Here is a 21,986-nt window from a genome sequence, read left to right as displayed (position 1 = left end):
AGCACAGGGGCCAGGGCCACAAGCACACGACTGGTCAGGGAATTATCAGACATCATATAACATGCTCATAAATTCAGACAGACAGGTAGTCAAGGAAACCTTGTGTGTTTTGGCTTTGTTGATGATAGGTGCTCACCTCTGCAATTTCTTTATACTTGCCGTCCATGGAGGTGCGCAGGTCGATAGGGCAATGCTTGAGGGCCAGAGGGTTTCCAGGCAACGAGTGCTGCGAAGTGAGTAGGTGACGGCCAGCACGGAGATCTGATCGAGAGACCGAGAAGGAGGGAGGGAGGGAGGAAGAGAGAGGTGGAATAGAGAGAAGGAGAGATCCATCAAAGAACTGTTTCACCAATACCAACCTCTGTCAACCTCAATCCGCACCACCCACCCACCACTTCTGGAAATGAGAGAGTTAAACACCAATCTGCTGAAGATTCAGGGGTTTGTCGCAAGTGTGCTGTGGCAATGTCCAGCCAGCTGGATTGTAAACAGTGGTTCTGGGGACTGGCTGGTAAGCGCAGACCAAGTCGTGGCTGGGGTGGGGTTGCAACGCTAAGTGAGCATGAGTGGTCAGCAGCTGTTTGCGCCTCCGGAGACAATGGGCCATTCAGGTGGAACAGCGAGCTGTGGCCACTCACCGGTAAATGCAGTGCACTGTCTCTCCATTGCACTTGTTGCCACGCTTGTGTCTGCATGCATTGATATCTCACAGCTCTGAGGAATGCTGAAGGCCCACTGCTGTCTCCACCACTGCCCCAGGCACACATGTTGAGCCCGGAGTCTCCGGTGTCAGCGTGTCACGCACAAGGCTGGTCCATGGACAGGATATTAATGTTCCTAAACTGTGGTCCCCTATGAAATATTCACACTGCTGCTGAATATTTCATCACCGCTGCTGCAGAGTCGGAGGGACCGCTGCCCACAATTAACCAGCGGGATCGCTCATTCGGAGAGAGCGCAACTGCGAAGGCCCACAGGCTGGACCCAGCCAGGCTTTAGGGTTTTGAGGCCAGAGCTTGCTCGATTAAAATATGCTAACTGGCAGGCTCAGTCACAAGTAACCAGGTCACTGAGTTGAGGGATGTAGCTATTCTGAACATTCAAACACTTTAGAGACTCTGAAATCACAAGCATTCCAGTCTATGAAGGCACAGTAAATATGTTAATGGTACATTTGAGTTTCAGAGCAAAGTGCCAACTTAGTCGATGCTGCATAGTTCATTTGAACAGTAATTACAATGCATGAGTTGTAATTAGTGAGGCCAAGAGAGCATTTGATTAGTGTCACAGATTTGAATTATTTACAGCTTAGATAGTGATGAGCAAGTCATCCTGATGGGATTACACAAAATGTGCTTTGGGGTTATACCGGCATAAACCTGGCAGACAAATGCACACAATAAGCTGTCAAATTGTGCATTGGTGCTAGACAAAAGCAGGAGATGGACAGGAGGCTTTTATAGGCTGTGCTTCTATGAATGCCATTTATGGGATACCTATAAAACTGCAACTGTTTGGTCATAACAGGGACACAACTCTGAATTCTTCCTCTTGATTCAGAGGTTGAAGTTGTCCATCACTCAATTTCATTATGCCAGATTGTTCAGCGATTCACTGGGCCTGACTTCACAGTCACTGGGCTAGTGCTAATCAACGATCATTATGAGGGCGTCTGCTGGGCCGCCCTGATTGCTCTCCACGAGGACCAAGCGGTGTGCAAACAAGGAGCCGCGTGAGACCATTAGGACTAACTGTGAAGCCTGCATTTCCCCCCAGAGATACACAGACAGCCTCCACGAGGGAAATATGAGTGCAGAACTAAGGGCAGCCACCCCCCCCTCCCTCCCTCTCTCTTTTCTACTACATCTATCCATTTCGTTCTTTCACGCTCTCTCACGCAGTATCACTGTTTGTTTTCCAGGCTCTCTCGCCTCCTCATCACCTCCCACTTCACTATGCTGAATCACTGCTGCTCTGAGAGAGAGAGAGAGAGAGAGAGAGAGAGAGAGAGCACTTACTCTAGGTCTGTGGTGCTGTTGAGAGAGAGAAAGAAAGAGTGTGTGTGTTAGTGGATGGACATTTTAAAGACCCGGAGGGGTGGTGGGTGGGCAAGTGGCCCTGTGTTAAAGCTCTGGCTCATGGCTGCTGTGAGCAAGCTGCGATGGGGACCAACAAAAGAGTCCATTACCACCACCACCCCCCCCCCTCCTCCTGACCCGTGCTCTCAAAGAGGGTCTGATGAGAGAACATCCCACTCGTCCCACTTAAGAGGCCCAGATTCGAGGTCCATTCTGGGACGGACAGAACGTTCCGGATCAGATCCAGAACTGTTTCAGAGCCAGCAGCTGTCACTGAACTGAACAATTACAGAACAGCACACCAGATGCTGCATGAGCACCTCAGCCCAACCACAGAGATGGACAGTGCTGCATGTGCCTTTAACACTGGTGCCGTTTAAGGCCAGTGAGGGTCTGTCCTCTGTCCTCAGCCCTGTTGCCACACTCCTTGACCACTGTCCTCCTCTGAGCGGCCCTCTCATCACTGGAGGCGATACATCAGTCCTTGTGGGGACATGCTTTGTAAATCGTATGTGATGGGCCTGTTGGCGTCTACTGGGCATCTCTGCCGAGTGGATCGGAGAGAGGCGTCTGGCAGCTAAGAGGGCATATTGGTGGCGAGAGCTGCGTCCGGCGGGATAGAGGGCAGGCAGGATGCGGCCAGTGGCAAAGACAGCTGAGGCTGCCGGCGCTGACTCTAATCTCCTAACGGCTGCTATATTTGGCTTAGCCCGACGTTCTGGTTACACAACACAGTTTTCATCCCACTTCAGAGTAAAGCACACCGAAAAGGAAATCCAATGGGGAAACATATTTCACAGATGCGGCTGGCTCAACAAACTTGCAGAGTAACTGCGGTCATGTCCAGCTTATGTGACGTCAGACATCTTAGAATAAGACGCCGAGACTACAGCAGTGCTTTTGTGTTCTGCTCAGTGGGATGCCTCATTAACACGTATCCAGCTTTTTCTGCATTTTAGAGGAAACACGACAAGGCCTGAACTTGTTAGGTAACTGTGATAATGTAATTAGCTGTTAGCAAGGGAACAAATGTAATTGTCAGAGAGTTCCCAAGAAGGCAACCTGGATGGTCAACTGGATGTGAGATTAATATTGCATATGATTGTCATTTTGCATACTGAGAATTACAGAGGGGTATACTGTACATATGTAAAGGGGAGAGGGCAAGAGAGAGATGTCTGATGGCTACCAGCTTTGTCATTTCGATCTCTATTACAGTACTATCTTTTAGTCATAGCCAAACAGATAACCTGTAACTGAGAAGCCGAAGTGCATTTACATGACAGCGGAGATCGACATGTCTCTCAGGGGTTGAAAGCATTATGGAGTAGTTTTATGACCCTCCAGAATATGGCCCCGGCGGCAAGGTTGAGAGGTCACAGGGAGGACTTTCAAAAAGCAAAACACCCACGTTAACAAGGCTATTGAGCGGCTCTCTGTGCGGTATTGTACTTGATAATGCAATCACCGGACACCTGGAAATTAGCCTCACAACGCTCTTTCCTCAGCCATCAGTCCCAATCAGCTTGGATATCAAGTCGCTTGGGTTGTCATCACCTGATATATTGATGTAATTGGATTGTGTTCTCATTTTAGACAAAAAGAGCATTGCAAAGATGGCCATTGTAATCACACACATGCAGAAACACACACACACACACACACACACACATACAAGCCCACATAGTTAACATACACACACACACACACACAGTATACAAACACACATACACACAAGCCCACATAGTTAACATCCTTTGTCCATCCCAGCCCTCTCACCTTCCTCATACAAACAAGACTGCATTGCTCCCATGGGAGGACCAGTGGAAAAACAGCAGGTTAGAGGAGGGGAGGGGAGGGGAGGGGGAGGAATAGGACTAGGGGAAAGGAGGAGATGTCCTCAGAGAAAGAAAGAGAGAAAAGGAGGAGAGAGCAAGGGAGAGCGGCGGATGGAAGTATTAGTTTCTGTTGTTGTTGTTGTTGTTGCGTACCTCTCTTCTCTAGCGCTGCTGCTGCTGAGTGATGTGGCAGCTGGCCGGGCGAGAGCCTGTGCGCGTGTAGAGAGATGGAGCATGCCCAGTAAGCCTGCGGCTGGCTGGATGGATAGATGGCTGCTGCAGCTCTGTCCAGTGAGAGAGGAGCCTCTACCCGCTCACGTATGCACACAAACACACTCTCACACACACAGTCATATATACACACACACACTAGCCCTGACACTGAGGCACGCTTGCCCTCAGTCACTCTTTCTGTTTGTGCAGGAGGTTATGCTGCTGTTGTCTTCCCATGCACTCTCCCTCTTCTGTGACCCCCCTCGGCTTCCTGCTTGGTCCTGGCCAGCTGTCTGTGTGCATACAAGCCTCCCTCCGTCACTGGCTGCCCTGCTCATTTAAATATCTCAGGCAGCCTGTGCGGAGCGTACCACGTGGGCTACTGAGGCAGGGGGGAGGACACTCAGCAGCATCACGGTTGTGCTTGCTTGAGCTGCAAAGCAGAGTGAGTGTTGCATCTCAGAACCCCCCTTCTGTTTTTATCTCTTCCCCTCTCCTCCCCTTCCGTGTTTTGCTATCTGGCACTGCAGTGCTTGTGATGTGAAATAGCTCATGTGAGTGTGTGTATAGGCGTTTCACAGTAGGTCGATATAGAGGGTATTAGAGAGCGGTAAAAGATGAGATTATGCCTTTGAGAGACAGACGGAGCACACAATTGATCTTAGTCATCTCTGTATGTCATTCACCATTATGCTTGGAGATAAACAGAGTAAAGCTTCATATTACAGAGGGCACAGCAGAGGATAGAATAAATGGATGCAGAAAACTGCAGTACTTTCATACCTCAGCCAAAATCCAAACACCAGTTTAAATTTTTCTTGTTTGATTGAAATGAGATGGCATAATTCAGAAATAGCTTTCACTGCAATTTAGGGGACATAGTAAAAGAGAGATGGCCATACTCCTTCATCAGAGATAAAAGCACAGGGATGAATAGTTGTCCCTTGCCTATTGTCTTGCCTTGGCTGATACTCAATGAGCTGGAAGAATCTTTCAAAACGATTTAGACTATCTCTCTTTTACTATCACATAGTCACATATTAAGGTCCAGGGTGGAGCGCCATTCATAAATCAAGTGAGCCACTGATAAGCTGATAGTCTTATCTGAAGAACCAATGCAAGTTCTTTCAGGGTCTGCAGAATGGAGAACAAGCGGTGATATAGAGCTCTGTTCCGTGGAACAAAGGAGCTCATCACATTGATGTGGTTTGGAAACACCTCTGCATAGACGAACATCCGCTATGTGTGAGGCCTCCCTTTGTGTGTGTGTGTGTGTGTGTGTGTGTGTGTGTGTGTGTGTGTGTGTGTGTGTCTGAAAGCATTTCACGTTGGATGCAGTGTTGCATTAGCATAAGAGGAGCACCAGCAGGAAAAACACTTAAAATGGGGATAACACCTAAAACAGCTTTTTTGATGTACAACCCAGCTGTGCTGAACGGCTGAACAGCAAGAAGAGCATTAAAATCATAGGGACGAGCATCACACACTCAAACATACTTGCATATATCCATGCATGCTTAGATGCAGAAGTGTACACACACACACACACACACACACACACACAGCCTAGCGACCCACCACTTGCCCTATGACAACTCCTAATCCCCCTGGACAATTCCATTTCCTACACTTGACTATTTGAACTTTCTGACACTAAATAGGATTAATGCATTATCATACCGGATATGTAACCATATGGGGGCATATTTGGGGGCAGCCGTGGCCTACTGGTTAGCACTTCGGACCTGTAACCGGAGGGTTGCCGGTTCGAACCCCGACCAGTAGGCACAGCTGAAGTGCCCTTGAGCAAGGCACCTAACCCCTCACTGCTCCCCGAGCGCCGCTGTTGATGCAGGCAGCTCACTGCGCTGGGATTAGTGTGTGCTTCACCTCACTGTGTGTACACTGTGTGCTGTGTGTGTTTCACTAATTCACGGATTGGGATAAATGCAGAGACCAAATTTCCCTCACGGGATCAAAAGAGTACATATACTTATACTTATACCACCTCTTGTAACATACACCTCAGGTGGCTTTAAACACCATGTTCTATTCTCTACATCTGACTAACTTATGGATTTATCATGTATACAGGCCTTACTGTTCCGTAACTGACTCTAGGCAGATGGGTCAGGCCCTTGAGTCGTGGATCTGCTCGAGGTTTCTTCCTATATGTATCTCCAATTCTAGGGAGTTTTTCCTCGCCCCTGTTACCCATGGGCCTTCTTTTCTTTTCTCTGATTGTCTAACACTCTGTAAAGCGCCATGAGACATGTGTAATGTTTTGGCGCTCTATAAGCAAAATTAACTTGAAATTGAAATTAAAAATTGACACACACACACACACACACACACACACACACACACATCATATACTCTACTCATGCTGTTTAATTCATGCTATTCATGTTACGCCACACACCAATTTTACTCCTAAAAAAGAATCCAGGAACCTGCTTTTAATCAAGGCAAGCACAGATGTCTTTAACTAAAGCATGGAGTCTAATTTAACCTTCCTCAATCACAATGTAGTATGATTGCTGCTATTATGTTTGGTGCTGCTGCCTTGATTTTCACTGCACCCATTCATCAGCTGTGGTAAACATAGGCCCCTAGACAGGTATATCTCCCCTCTCTCACTCCCTCTACTGGCCATCACTCAGTACTACTCTATTTATGATCCAGTAAACCAACAAACTGAATTACCAATATTCACTCATGAAAAACCGAATAAACTGTAACTGCAAATAATATGTTATAATAGTCCAATTCAACTGAGCTCTGGTGGTTTAAGACGAGAATTGTACCTTCTGTGCAATGGAGTGAGGCAAGAGAGCCAGGGAGGTGCCTCTCACAGAGTCCCTTTCCTTGATGTAGATGGTAATGGCTTTACTGCAGAGGTCAACCAGACAGAGCTACTCTTTCAAAAAGACAGAAGCTTCCCCGTCAGCAGTGACTAAGAGCTGAAGAGCTGACAGAAGGAAACTCCCTGCCCACTCCCATAGTCCAGAGGTCAGCCGCTTGCTCATAACTCAAGGGCTGCCTGGTCTGTCATAACAAAGTGTGGAGGCTACTGAGGAAGGCGGGTCAGGACTCACTTATTTGCAGCACACCTTAGACCAACAAATAATCATGTCATAACCTCTGTCGGTTGAGCAAAACAGATATGGGGGATAACCTGAACAAAGGTGCCTCATTATAAACAGACACGACCAACGAGCAAAAGAGAAAAACTTGCCTGAGATTAATGGTAGTATAAACACATCGCCTGTGTGTCGTGTTAGAGATACTGATGGACCTGGATTACAGAACAGCCCCCCCCCCCCACACACTTTTATCACATCAAGAGCTTAATTGCATCTCCCTTCACCAAACAGATAAAACAGCTCTGATGAGCTTTGGAGACCACTACAGCTCTGATAATTATCATTTCATTAAAAAAGATAATTGTTGACACGAGACAGAACTATTACAGTCACTATTCCGCATAGCATACAGTGTTTGACCACCTGCTGTGAGCAACTGCGCTGGCAATTATTTAATCTTGCCGCTGCAAACGCCGCAGAGCTTGTGTAATTGTGGCTGTGCAGTGAGGTGCTGCTGCTGCGGGCTCTCTGGCTTCAGATGTGCGGCGAAGCACATTTGATCATGGCCGATATGGCACAGAGACGCTTCACAAGGGGCTGAGGACTGATGTCATTCTCTGGGACTGCCACAATGAAAAAAAGGCCAACTGAATAGATCAGCTGGAATTTAATAAAGGAAAATTGGGGGATATTTGTTGTGCCAGGTGCACAGAGTTGGAAAGTATATTTGGCGAGAGCCAATCCTATTGAGAGATTCAATTGGATTCATCTGAAACTCTGGCAACAGCTTGTTGTGGAGAGGAGACCCTGAATTGAGTGCTTTTCAAACCAAACAAAGAATATCTTGTAAAATGAATCCTTACATAAAGCTTATGTAAGAGTGACAAGATACACATCTTAATTGCATGTTGAGATGCTTTGAAATTATTCTTAGTCAGACTTACAACATACTGTCCCTGTACTTCTTTAAGGCAATAAAATTATATTTTCAGATGGAATAAAATAAGAGAAAATGACATCATCATCATGTCCTTAGATTACTTATCAATCTAAGGATATATCATGGGTTTCTTTTTATGAGTAATCATCATATTACAGCCGGGGTGTGTGGGGTAATAGTCTTTTCTGATGTAATATGATAAATGGATTCTTGTAATTAGCCTACACAGTATACAGTCTTAGACAGGTTATACAGATCAATGAAAAGTCTCTGCCTGTACTGAGATGATTAAAGTTGTTGAGAAGTGTCTCTGTTCACTCTCTAATCAACAGGTCCTGAGATTACCAACTCGTACGCAGTAAGTGAGTGGGTAGACCACATTCAGCTCAGCCACTTGAGGGAAGTCACGAAATGTCAGGATAAGTAAAACACAATTTCAGTAATAGCATGGTCTTCATACATCTCCATGTGACTCTTATGTAGATTAAATTACGCAGTCATGGCACATACACACAAATATGCATACATTAAAAAAGCACAACAACAACAAACACATTATCAGTGTCCCCCCTCCCACACACACACACACACATCCCACAGACAAAAACAACCCTAGAGCCCTTATCCAGGAGGGCTTGCCCTTACCAGAGCCGGCGGTGTACTGCAGGCTGCCCCTTTTCCTGAACGGAGACGTGGGCTTCGGTTTGCCTGGAGGCAGCTTGGAGGACATTTTCGTCTTCTGTGGCTCCGTGGCGAGTGAGGTGATGACGGGAGTCAGACGAACCTAGACGAGTGTCGGACGAGAAGATGGAGAGAAGCACGGAGGAGAGGAGTGGAGGAGAGGAGTGGAGGAGAGGAGAGATGGCAGCAAGCAGACTGCGTGTCCTCAGGGGGTTTTATTGCAGTAGGGGATGTTCCAGCATGGGCTGCCCAGAGTCCCCCACTCTTCCACGCTGCAGAGGCATTGGCTCCTCCTCCCTCCATCCATCCATCCCTCCCTCCATTTCTCTCTCTCTCTCATCATGAGGCTGATAGTGCTGCATCTACTACTCTTCCCTCTAAACACGGCGAGCGCCCTCCCACTCTGTTGCCATGGCAACTGTGAAATTAGGTGTCAGCAGCCCATCCAGTCTACATAGATGCATAATTGCCTGAGACAGAAAAAAATATAAAAAGTTATATCTCTGAATCATCACTGTTTCATATGACCATAGATGAGACAGACAGAAGCCAACATCAGAGAAGAGAATTAAGTGAATATCATCTAGGTCACAGGGTACATTTCACATTATTAACTGTGTCAGCATGAGACAAGACAGGTGGTACATTGCTTGGCGTGAACAACAAATTGGGCCAAAGAAAAATCATGTGTGGGCGAACAACTTATCACACTTTCATGTGATAATTCTACATACGTTACAAAATGTCTTGAGAGCGAATAGAGAAATAGAGATAGAGAGAGAGAGACAGAGAAATAGAGAGGAAGAGAAAGAGAGACAGAGGAAGAGAAATGGAGACAGAGTAATAGAGGAAGAGAAATAGAGAAAGAGAGACAGAAAAAAAGAGAGGAAGAGAAAGAGATAGAGAGGAAGAGAAAGAAACACACAGAGAGCAGTGCAGTCCAGTGCAGACAGCCCCATGAAATGCAGATGACAGCACATATGGAATCCCACCAACTATGTGCTGTGAGGCCCTTTTACATAACAAAAGCTCCAGTACCCAGCAGCTCTGACTGGATAGCTAGTGACAGAAGCAGCCCATCTAAAAAACCTGTGGGGTGACGCTGCTAGCAGGATTCAGAGAATGCAGTTCAGTACAACTAGCCAGCACAACGGCAACATATCCTTATAGCATTTCTGTAATCTGTTTCTATAGCATAATGCTTCAGTCTTAAAAGCAAATTATTACGATGGCAAGTTGTATTATGTGTTATAAAGCTGAAAGCAGGGTTTGAGTGAAATGAAATAAAGGCACTCAATCACACCCCTGCCTACTATAGGATGCCTACATCCATATAGTTTTGGGTCTAAAGTCACATCTGTTCAGCATGCACTTAGTTAATTAAGTGTTTCTTATGAGTTATGGTTTGTATATTATATTATATTATTTGTTTATTTTCATTAGGCTATTGATTGCATTGACTTTATTGTTTATTATTGCTATTCTCCTTAATGAAGTCTTACCAACTTTTTAAAACTGTTCACTGTTAATTTAACTATTGTATTGTTTTATTTGTAAGTCACTTTGGACAAAAACCTATAACCAAAACCATTACAGTCCCCTCTGGCATTCTATATTTGCATGTGTGAGACTGACAACGCGGATCTGATTTCTCAGATCAGAATTGAAAGTCTCTAAACTACGGCAAGTGTTCAACTTCCACAATCACATAAAAGCAATGTCTCATTTTGAGCAAACCGCAAATGTTTTAGCACATCCATGCAAAATATTATGGGCATTTGTCTGATATTCATGATATTATAAATTACACAGCAAACGTGTCATAATCTATCATTTCTATTCTTCTATTCACTTTTTGGTAAATGTCTCTTAAATTGAATTGCTCTGAATGTCCTTTTCTTCTAAAGGGGAATGTCTGAATCATAAGATCAACCAGTGATCAACCAGTTCTCTAAACTCAGGTGTATCTCATGAACCTTCAACCGGCAAGCAGAGCATGGCATACTCTATAGTTCTGCTTAAGGGATTTTTCCATGTTGACATTCCTAATTTTTTTCCTTTCTGTAAAAGACTCCGGTCTTTCTATTCTGACAATTTTCTGACATGTTCTGTCAACAAAATGCAGTACAAACAAACCATAGGTCTATACAGTCTATGGTACAAACAGCAAAAGTATACAATATCAATCCTGTCCAATCTCCTGCTGTTGATCCTGTTGTCCAATCTCCTGCTGGTGATGCTACAATGTGTAACTTGTATTGTTGAAATAGATATAACAGAATACTGTATGCTACAGTAATTTCCTGTGTATTAGCCGCATTGTGTATTAACCGCAGGGCAGTGTTTTATGGAAGTAAAGAAACAAACAAACATTAGTACTATATTAACTGCCCCTGTGTATTAACCTCATAGCTGAAGCAATTTTGCAAAATCAATGTATAAACCTCGGCTAATAATTGGGAAATTACGGTACAAACAAAAAGTGCAGTGTTACATATTTTCAATTATTGTCATCAAAACCTTAGCCATAGAAAAAACAGAAAGAGTCCACTATTATATTGACAACATGGCTAAGCATTCTGACTATATATTATAAACAATGTCAAAAGGACTTGTCATTTTGATTGCACTGGCATGTTCAATTTGCCCTTAAGACATAAACAAAACAATTTGTGCAAGTTATGGGGTAGTCCACAGTGTGGTGCTGTTTGAACAAATTGCTTTTGGAAAGGCATTCAGTTTTGCAAATGTATTAGACGTTACAGCACAAAAACATGGAGTATATAGCTCCCTCTTGTGGGTAAGTGTGAGTCAGAGTGGAGCACCATGGACAAATATTCTTTTGACTGCAGTTTTCATCAGGGTACTCTTAATAAACAAAATATCAGGATAAATCTGTAAATGTGTTATTGATGATAAATCAACATAATAATAAGTGTCAAATAAGAATTATGTGAGCTTCACTGACAGCTCTGCAAGCTCCGCAGGGAGGAGTCTTACAAGTACAAGTCCAGCACCTACTCAATGAGGTTTGGACCGGAGATATATATATATAGAGACGTGACCACCTCTCACAGCACATTACATAAAAGAGCTTCAGAATCTCTGAGATGGAGCACATCTGAAATGCTTGAATAGAAAGACAATAGATTGTACATGCATACATTTCAATATGGTGTTAATTTTTATTTTGTTTTAGCCTTCTTGCATCCAGCAGATCTCAATAAAAGCTTAATTCTGATGGACCCTTTGTATATAATCATTGATAGTGCTATTCTGGAACCGATGGTGCAATATGTAATTTTAATATTCATGATTTTGTAATTTAGAAGTCAAAAGGATTTTTAAATTACTCTGCTAAAAGTGTGTCTTTATGGTGTTTAACTGTATCTATCTAAAAATCAATCAATCTATCAATCTATCTATCTCTCTCTCTCTCTCTGAGTCATTGGGTTTGAGTTAAAGAAGAAAGTAATGAACCTCCACCATAAACTGAGCAAACCATTACAACCATTGACATGAAAACACATGTCAAGCCCTGATAGCACATGCCTTTGAAGGAGTTCTTTTTTTAGCAACAGGTAGATTTAACCTTGCGCCTGAGGTGAAATGTAAGCTGGTTGGAATCATCATTTTAGTATCACACTCTACAAGTGCTATTTCCTTACAACGCGACTCCAAGTAGCAGATATGAAAAAAATAATAATGGGGGGAAGTAATTCATGATGAATGGCAAGGTATTGGGGTTGATATAAGGTCATTTGGACTTTGTTAAAAGCACAGTTTGAAGTGCCGATCATGGTAACACTGTTTTTTAAGGTGACTTGTCACCCAATCTCAGCAGGCTGGCTCTTGATCTGTGCTGCATTGGAGACTTGGTTATTGCTGCATGCAGACCTATTTTACCTGTTCTCAGGAGTCATACCACCTCCTTGCTGCAGCCACCCAAGGCAGGAAGCAGCCATCTGCCGCTATAAGCCATCCCCTCCCAAGGTTTATGCAGGACTTATGCCGTGTGTAATCTTGTCAACAGATCAACAGGCCTGATGCTGGACGGGAGGCGGGAGCAGGCAACAGGCCGTAATGAGATTGGAACGGAGGAAAAGTAGGATACCATGATTAGCTTGCTATATTCCTTTTTGAAGCGTTTAGGGATTTGAGACCCCAGCAAACTGCACAGGAAGGGGCTGGTTTTGGCAAATCAGGAGACAGAGGTGATTTGGGAGTGAAGAGAAAGGTCTGAGTTATTGCCAAGAAAGTTGTCATTGAACCATACCCACACTCAAGAGATATATGAGAGTATATCTAGGTAATGTTAAGCACTACTGTACAAGTTGCTATGTGTAATTCGTTGTCCTGTAAAAACTGTAAATTGGAGCCGATCATTTATTTTCCATGGTTTATGTGACAAAATGAAAAATGCATTTGCAAAAAAATAAAATAAAAATAGTTGACAATTTTCTTACCACGAAGAGTGCTGCTGCTGCTGAATTGCAGACAACTGATCACAGAAGCCCAAAGTGTCCTGCTACCCTGTTATGTAAGCTATCAATCCAGCAGAAGGTTAAATGCACAGGACTGAGTCTTGTACAGGGGAGTAATCCTGGTCCTGAACTGAAATTGGCTCTTGAGAGTCTTCATTACAACTGTAATTTAGGTCAGAGGAAATGACACACGTTTACAAGGGAGCTTTGTAATTGCTTCCTCAGACTTCTCCAAAGCACTCTTATGTACAAGTCCCTTATATATTACCATATCAATCCTATAAATGTACTTCTCTGACACCTTCATGGAGAATCTCAAATTAAAGGTTCATGGAAGAGGCCTTACACCTCATTAAGACAATGGAGAAATGGAAGTGGACTGACATTTTTGTGTTTTGTAGCATGTTTAATGATTTTACTAGCATAGCTGAGCATTCATTCAATTTGCAAGTCATTATCTTGCGGATTGATCACGTCAAGTAAATTATAATGTTTGAACCACATCGCATACTGTGGTAGCTATTAAAGCTATGGAATTCTTTTTTTATATATGTATATAAAATATTTATATAAATGCTAATAATATATAGCAAGGCATGCCAGAGAACTAGATAGTGGGATGGGATCACTGTCAATGCCAAGGCAAATAGACTCTAATGGCGTCAACTCCAACATGGCATCTCCCTTCCCTCCACCCATGCAGGGGTAATAGAAAACATTATCTTTATTATTTTTACTACTCTTATAATGTTACTGCTACTACACTGCACCTACCTGTGCATGTTGTTCATACATTGTTCATACTGCATATCCATATCTATTCTGCTCTTATAAGTCTACTGCTAATACATTGCACATATTTATATTTAATTTATATTACTGTAAACCATCCCACTTTTTTAACTGTATACTACTCTCTACACAGCACTATATGTTGTATACTGCTTATACTGCACCACCTGTCTATATATCACATTGCTCTATTCTGCTTTTTTGCACTTCTGGTTAGACGCAAACTGCATTTCGTTGTCTATGTCCTTGTACTTGAATTGTGATGTGTATCAAGAGATCAATCCTACACCTGTGTCCCCCAGATGTCTATAGGACCTTTCTATAGATTAAGCTGAAGGCTCGATGGTCTCCAATTAAAAGCTGTAAGCAGTCATCAGTTTACATTTTGTGAAACATTGACATTGATATTGAGAATTTTTGGGGCCACCATCACAGCCTATTTTCTAGGCTTCAAACTGACCCTGTCAAAGATCAGTCACACCCAAACACCAAAATACTTTCACTAAAGCTTCAACAGGATTTGTTATATCTCAGCTGTAGTACACATTAGAAACCAAGCCTCCTAAGGCCTCGTTTTGCCAAGTTGATGAGCTGTACATTCCGACTAGCCCACTTGTACAGCTTTATCACAACCTTTTTTATGAATCATATTCCCAAGATATCAAATTTATTATGTCGCTATATCGGGGAGCAGAGATCTTGAGAAAACAGGTCTAAAATGTCAACTGATGGCATCTTAGCGCTTCCATAGTCTTCTCTTCTAATATAGCTTCAAAAGTCAAATGACAACAACAGACAAGAAAAAACATCTAACTCAGACAAAATAGCACAAGTTTACATTTGGACTGGGCCAACATGTAGAATGTGCCTTGTAATGCTTTAGGCCTTATGACAAACTCTGAAAAGTAAACTATAATCTTCAGTTCACGTGAGCTAGTCACATTCAGGTATACAGGCAATTGCAGGACATGGCCTTCTTATCAAAGGGGTAGAGAGTCTTTTCCCAGCGGTGCCTATTTCTTGTCACAGGAGAAGAGCAGAAATGTTGATTTCGGCTGTAAGACTTCATATTCTACATTTCTCACCTGTCCACCACCCCAAATTAAATTACTCAGACTGGGTGTTAGTCTTACTTTTTTCTCAACCTTCACTTCTTGTCCTTGTTAGCTGAGCTAATTGGATTGGCTGGTTCACAGAGGAAGATCTAGAAACCCCTCCCCAATCCCAACCTAAGACATTAGGCTTTGACAGAGAGGAATTAGAGTGGTTTGAGCCTCAGACCTGAAAGACACGCCCGTTTGCCCGGGTCCTTGGACAGTCCCGATCCAGTTATCTGCCAAGGAGTGCTGGGAAGCTACTGATCTCTCCACTCTCAGGTCACCCGCCCGTGGCAGATCATTCGTGCAGCACCAAGGTGCGTGCATCCATTTCTCTGTGCTCCACACAGGGAGAAAGCCGGCAACATTTCTTACCTCGGAACTTGTAGGATTATAACGGGGAAGGTGCAAACATGGGAGCTGGAGCAAGTGCCGAGGACAAGCGGTCTAAAGAGCTGGAGAAACAGCTCCAGGAGGAGGCTGACAAGGAGTCCAAGACCGTGAAGCTGCTTCTGCTGGGTAAGAGAGCTGTCTTTAGACTCTGTCAAGAGGCCTTTGGCCAGGGAGCTGAGCTCAGCAGTACTTAGATACTGGCAACAGAATATCAGGGAGAATTGACAACAAGTCAATATGCTATATTCCTTGGGTATATCAATTTATATTACATTAGTGAAGGTTGGAGAGGTTTTAAATCTGAATCAAATATTTCAAATGCTTGGGTAAGGGTTACAAACTACACATACTTAATTTGTCACCGACCTCACTGTGGAGTCAAGCTTCTTTAGAGCTAAAGATTAAGACAACTGTCACTTAGCTGTTGCTTACGTATACAGTATGTTCCCCCTGGCAGAGGATATACAGCTACATATGCCTACATATAGAGGTGATTAAAAACGTCTAGAGAGAGAGAGCTACATATGCCTACATATAGAGGTGATCAAAACACATCTAGAGAGAGCTACATATGCTTACATATAGAGGTGATTAAAAACATCTAGAGAGAGCTACATATGCCTACATATAGAGGTGATCAAAACACATCTAGAGAGAGCTACATATGCTTACATATAGAGGTGATTAAAAGCATCTAGAGAGAGCTATATATGCCTACATATAGAGGTGATCAAAACACATCTAGAGAGAGCTACATATGCCTACATATAGAGGTGATCAAAACACATCTAGAGAGAGCTACATATGCCTACATATAGAGGTGATCAAAACACATCTAGAGAGAGCTATATATATGCCTACGTATAGAGGTGATTAAAACACATCTAGAGAGAACAGCAACTCAGCTACAGCACTAACACGAGAATACATTGTTTACTGCATATGCATATAAATACATTATTTGAAGCTTCATAAAAAAGATGGGCATGCAAGTTATGCATTTTATGCTTGTAAAAATTAGTTGGCAGTTATTGGCATTATTGACTGACTAGTTTTATTGACTCTAAACTGACCGTATGTTTACATCAGTGAGTATAAGTAATGAGAGAATGGATGATTTGTAATGGAGACTGTCATTGTTGAAGCTGACTTTCTAATTGAAGTTATTTAATGTTTGTAGAATTAAAGAACGCCCTGGCTGTGGGATGCAGCACCTATAACTGTAATTGCATTTAGAATGCTGAAGCAGAGAAAACTTTCCCTTTCCATCAGGAGAGCGCTAGGTCTTGTGATTGTCTTCAGATGCTAGATGTCTCTGAATAAAACGTTCATAGCCACCTGAAGCCTATGTTAACGACACCTTACAAAATGCATGGACAAAATGCATCTGCAATCAGCTACTAGCCCTCAACTTAACTATAACTACAAACAACAATCCTCTAGGTCTACAATTATCTGATTGTAAAATAATATAGCATGTGGTTTTCCCCAAGGCACAATATATTGCTTCACAGGGGAAAATATTAATAAATAATACTGATTTTACAAAGTGAAAAAACTCTCATCCTAAGTGCAGCCTTTTTTTCTGTCCACTGGCCATATCTGCTTAAGAGATCATAACCTCAAGGTTCAAATGAATTAGAGTGCACTGACAGTGAAGGGAAAATCCGATTACTCAGATGGGTTAAGTCCAGATCCTCTCACTGAGCTCTTGTTTAGTTTCTCATAGTGTGGTGGTGCAACAGAATATAATATTATTTACATTGACACCCACTAAATTCATGTCCACGTGGCTTCTACTGATGGGTCCAAATAAGAGTTTTGACTTTGACTGTTGCACATCACTTCAAACATGCTTCAGTAAAGAAGGAGTGAAATTTGAGATCTTGACTCCACATCCTTGTCTGGAGCTGATGTCATAATCATAATCCAAGACAGGACAGACACTTCCAAAATTACAATGCAGTTGATAGTCAGGGTTCAGAGGCCAGTATGGCAGATTGTTTTGTAAGGGGGGGGAAGTGTCCGAGCAGGATTTAGACGGCTTTCCTGTAGGCTCTTCGTAACCCTATTATCCCTCGTTTCATGTCCGTTTGACATGTTGTAATCATTTCCCCTTTGACTTTATAAGCACTTGCATGGTTTAAATATCCAGAAGTACAGTATATAGAAGTAGATAGCAGTAGTAGTAGATAGAAGTTAGAAGGGAGTGGGATTGGTCTTGTTTATACTGTATATTGAAACTGCTACACATTGCTGCATTTCACATTTATCTCAAGTTAGCAGAAAGGCTTCCAATGCCTTATCGTGACTGAAAATGATCAAGTAGAATTATTAAGATGATGCAGCAAAGAAAATTTATGGGGCTTTTTTTTTTTGGGACTAGGAACAATAATAAAGCTTCATATTCACTGAGTACCATGTTCTGCATAATAAATAATATCAACATATATACAATAAGCAGTTGGCCCATTAAAATTTTTTCACATTCATCCAGAAAGTTTGTACAGAATTCTGATACTCTCTGGTATTTGCAATGTTTCACGTTTGCACACCCTTAAGATCTCCCAGGGCACTTCTGATCTGTGATGGTACCAGTAAGGCCATTAGCTTCAGTAATTGGTCTATGGGGGAAGTTTACATTAGACCTATCATCGCCCTAATCAGGATGGGGAGTTAAGCTGATGATTAGTCACTGATGTAACCATGATGACGCAAGTCTTGGCTAATTTGCTCATAGGCAGGGGGCATGTCAGCCTCGGGGATGAAGGGAGGGCGAGTCACCGTGGAGACGAGCCACTGCTGGGCAAGGCCCTCTTCTGGTCTGAGCAAGCAATGGGCCCTGCCATACATAAAGGCCACACAAATCCAGCAAAGGCCCTTTTAGACTGAGCACAAATGTCTGCTGCAAGTTCTGCTGTATAAGTCCATTTGTAAACATTTGAACACAACAAGACCATCCTCCCTGCCTGCAGCACATATAAGAAAACACATATGGCTTGCCCTAAGTTTGGAATGTTAAATGTATTAGCTATCAACTACTAACTTGTTGATGTAGAAAAGATTGTTAAAGTGGCATAGTATTACCTACTAAATTAATTTCCCTTTGTCCATCCAAAACAGGTGCTGGTGAGTCTGGGAAGAGCACTATTGTAAAGCAGATGAAGTGAGTATCACCACAGTACGCATAATACACAACCCTTCTCCAGCACATCAACACAAAAGTAGACATCTAAAACACATACCGGAAACACACAAATCTCTGCCCAAAGTTTAAGAACAGCAACGGATCAGCACCTACTATCCAAGCTTATGCTATGGTAATGAATATCCTTTAATCAATCCATGATCCATCCAGTCATCAACCCCTTTTAGAGTTAATGCACTACGAAAACATGCAGTAGCTAGATTTGACCACCAGAGGACGCATTTTTGGAGCAAAGAAACGTAGGCCAACAAAGCCGCCAGTGTAAGCACTACAGTAGGCTACCATTTGTTTTCCTTACAAGCGGTCTTCCAAAGCCATAATCTGCAGTCCACGCAGAATCATGTGCCATTAGGGTCTGGTCTATGTCACTGTCATAGCACCTTACACTGACATAATGATTCCTTCCCTTCTCTCTCACTCAGAATTCTCCATCAGGGTGGTTATACAAAAGAGGAACAATTGGAGTTCAGGGCTGTCATCTATGGCAACATCCTGCAGTCGGTCCTGGCCATTGTCAGAGGAATGGAGATGTTGGATATCAATTTTGGCGCACCAGCAGGACAGGTTAGCAAAGAACCAGTCACAGAGACTCATTACTCTTCACCAGAAAGCCAACTGTTGTCAATAGTATGCTGTTGTCAATTGCCCTATGTTGGCCAGTAATGGGCACGATTGTGTACCTGTATACAGGAGGATGCCCAGAAGTTGCAGAACTTGTCAGACTCCACTGAGGAAGGCACCATGCCCCCTGAGCTGTCAGATGTCATCAAGAGGATTTGGAAGGACTCGGGTGTGCAGGCTGCTTACGAGAGAGCTGCTGAGTTCCAGCTCAACGACTCAGCTGGATAGTGAGTGCCAAACAAACAACCATACTGATATAACAACATCCATCCAACACAAAAAAATAGTCCTTATGAAAGCATCACAAAGAAACTAAGTTCATAACAACTGCCTGAATGTCCAGTGGAGTTGAAGAGAAGTCTGTTGCGAAATGAAGGGGAAATGGAGGATCAAATGGACAAATTTGAACTACTCATTTGGTCTGATTTTTACAGCTACCTCGCAGACTTGGACAGAATTTCCGCCGCTGACTACTTACCCACTGAGCAGGATGTGCTGCGATCTCGAGTCAAGACCACTGGTATCATTGAGGAAAACTTCGCTTGCAAGGAGCTGATCTTCAGGTGAGATCAGCACACTCTCTGTTTAACTGGAAACAAAATAAAAATCTGCCCATCCCACACACTCTGTCAATCTGGGAAAAGGTCTATTCCAATCCACATCTGGGGAAGGATCACATGATAAGGGTGCAAGTAGCGTAGTGGTTAAGGAGTTAGGAGGTTAGCAATGAAGACGTGGGTTCAATTCCCAGCTGCCACCGTTGCGCCCTTGAGCAAGGATCTTAGGCTATTGCTCTGGGGACAGTGGCCTTTGTAATACTGTAATACTGTACTTTGGTACCCAGTATCGCAGGCTTTTTATTGCCTTCCACCCCTTGTGTCTTTGTTGAAAAGTGAAACATGATTTTGGCAGATTCAGAGGGAATCTTTTTGTCGAGGGGTTTTTACTTTCCTTTTTATGATCTTTCTTCTTCCCAACTAGGATGTTCGATGTGGGGGGTCAGAGATCAGAGAGAAAGAAGTGGATTCATTGTTTCGAGGGTGTGACCTGCATCATCTTCTGTGGTGCCCTCAGCGCCTATGACATGGTGCTCGTGGAAGACGATGAAGTGGTGAGTGAGTTGCCAGGGCCGATGCAGCCACTTCCCAAAATAACAGTGGACGCAGTGCCACCATTTGCCCAGAGAGTAAAAAAAAAAAAAAAAAAAACATGTGACGATCAACATGGAAAATAGGCGACCAAAGAGACACCCTGAAAATAGTTAGTCCCCTGACTTGCACACAAAAAGCCTACAGAATTCCTCATGGGCATCATTGATGTCTCCACGGGACTCCCTTTCTTTACTGACGCATTCTCACACCGGTCTCTTTCTCTCTGCTCTTCTCAGAACCGCATGCACGAGTCTCTCCATCTATTCAACAGTATCTGCAACCACAGGTTCTTCGCCACCACATCCATTGTGCTTTTCCTCAACAAGAAAGATCTCTTTGAGGATAAGATCAAGAAAGTTCATCTCAGCATCTGCTTCCCTGATTATGATGGTATGTCAGGAGCATCTCCTCTTCACCCTATGCCTACAGATCTAAGCCCAAGTTGCATGTAATATCATGAATGACTTATATACCAATATATTTCACATTTGCTCCTAATGAAGTGATTGTCAACAACAACAACACATTACATTTTATATAGCGCTTTTCTCGATACTCAAAGCGCGTCACATGGATGGGGGGACCTCACTAGTAACCACCACCAATGTGTAGCACCCACCTGGGTGATGCACGGCAGCCATTATGCGCCAGAACGCTCACCACACACCAGCTTGAGGTGGAGAGTGAGCTCACTACCTCTGGTGATGAATGATGTCATGGGGTAAAGCCTTGCTCTTATGTTCTTTACCAAACCAGGGCCCAACACATTTGATGATGCCAGCAACTACATCAAGCAGCAGTTCCAGGATCTGAATATGAAGAAAGGAGTGAAAGAAATTTATGCTCACTTGACCTGTGCCACAGATACAAAGAACGTGGAAATTGTGTTCAATGCTGTCACAGACATTATCATCAAAGAAAATCTTAAGGACTGCGGTCTGTTCTAGGCAGTGATCATAAAAAAGGGTAAGCTGAACTGCATTCTGTAACAGACACTGACTCCGTGGTAACTAGTTATGCCTCAACTCCCCCCTGACCAGCAGTAATGAGGCCCAGCTTTAGTCAGACCAAGGAAAATAGACCACTGGAAATTAAATTAATTTATGTCCATAGATGACAGAGTATACCTCAAGCAGTTGCATCATAATGTATGACAGTATTCTATTGCTAAGATGACTCCATTGCTAAGAAGCACCAGATTACATTAAACAACATGCTAATTAAGAGGAAGCTGGAGAAGGCACTTTAATAGTGTTCGTATCTCAAATGCATCATTTGGCCATCCTTTTGGAAAAGCATGATGCATTGATCTCCTGTTTGTATTGGTAAAGCAATATCAGTAGGAGAGCACTAAAAGGCGCATCTGAGATCACCTGAATGAACTGACATCTGTATTTGTTGCAA

The 21,986-nt window shown here is 43.2% G+C and overlaps 2 protein-coding genes across 2 annotated transcripts in view; one reads left to right on the top strand and one right to left on the bottom strand.

The window, feature by feature from the left end:
• ampd2b (adenosine monophosphate deaminase 2b) overlaps positions 1-21,986 on the bottom strand; it is a 31,460-nt gene that overhangs the window by 6,881 nt on the left and 2,593 nt on the right. Inside the window, exons 3-4 of the mRNA XM_076275525.1 lie at positions 8,801-9,306; positions 137-261 (exon numbers count right to left, since the gene is read on the bottom strand). Of these exons, the coding sequence (XP_076131640.1) occupies positions 137-261; positions 8,801-8,885 (210 nt within the window). The 5' untranslated portion in view covers positions 8,886-9,306. The remainder of the gene's footprint in view (positions 1-136; positions 262-8,800; positions 9,307-21,986) is intronic.
• Positions 15,623-21,529, top strand: gnat2 (guanine nucleotide binding protein (G protein), alpha transducing activity polypeptide 2). The gene is made up of 8 exons (XM_076277393.1): positions 15,623-15,728; positions 18,726-18,768; positions 19,233-19,374; positions 19,501-19,658; positions 19,866-19,994; positions 20,413-20,542; positions 20,819-20,972; positions 21,339-21,529. The coding sequence occupies exons 1-8, from the start codon at positions 15,623-15,625 to the stop codon at positions 21,527-21,529; spliced, it is 1,053 nt and encodes a 350-aa protein (XP_076133508.1).

The sequence above is a fragment of the Alosa pseudoharengus genome, unplaced genomic scaffold (assembly GCF_046254945.1).
Source record: "Alosa pseudoharengus isolate Yale_2024_CS ecotype anadromous, Long Island Sound unplaced genomic scaffold, YU_APseudo_1.1 YU_APseudo_1.1_scf_9, whole genome shotgun sequence".
In the NCBI taxonomy this organism is placed as follows: Eukaryota; Metazoa; Chordata; class Actinopteri; order Clupeiformes; family Clupeidae; genus Alosa; species Alosa pseudoharengus.
The sequence above is the reverse complement of the archived record's forward strand: the minus strand, read 5'-3'. Positions and strand labels throughout refer to the sequence as shown.

What these genes read in the sequence shown, in the direction of transcription:
- gnat2 (XM_076277393.1), top strand. Translation starts at nt 15,623, where the DNA reads ATGGGAGCTGGAGCAAGTGCCGAGGACAAGCGGTCTAAAGAGCTGGAG. An exon ending in CGTGAAGCTGCTTCTGCTGG is followed by an intron (nt 15,729 to 18,725) that starts GTAAGAGAGCTG and finishes CATCCAAAACAG; the next exon opens with GTGCTGGTGAGTCTGGGAAG. An exon ending in CTCAACGACTCAGCTGGATA is followed by an intron (nt 19,659 to 19,865) that starts GTGAGTGCCAAA and finishes TGATTTTTACAG; the next exon opens with CTACCTCGCAGACTTGGACA.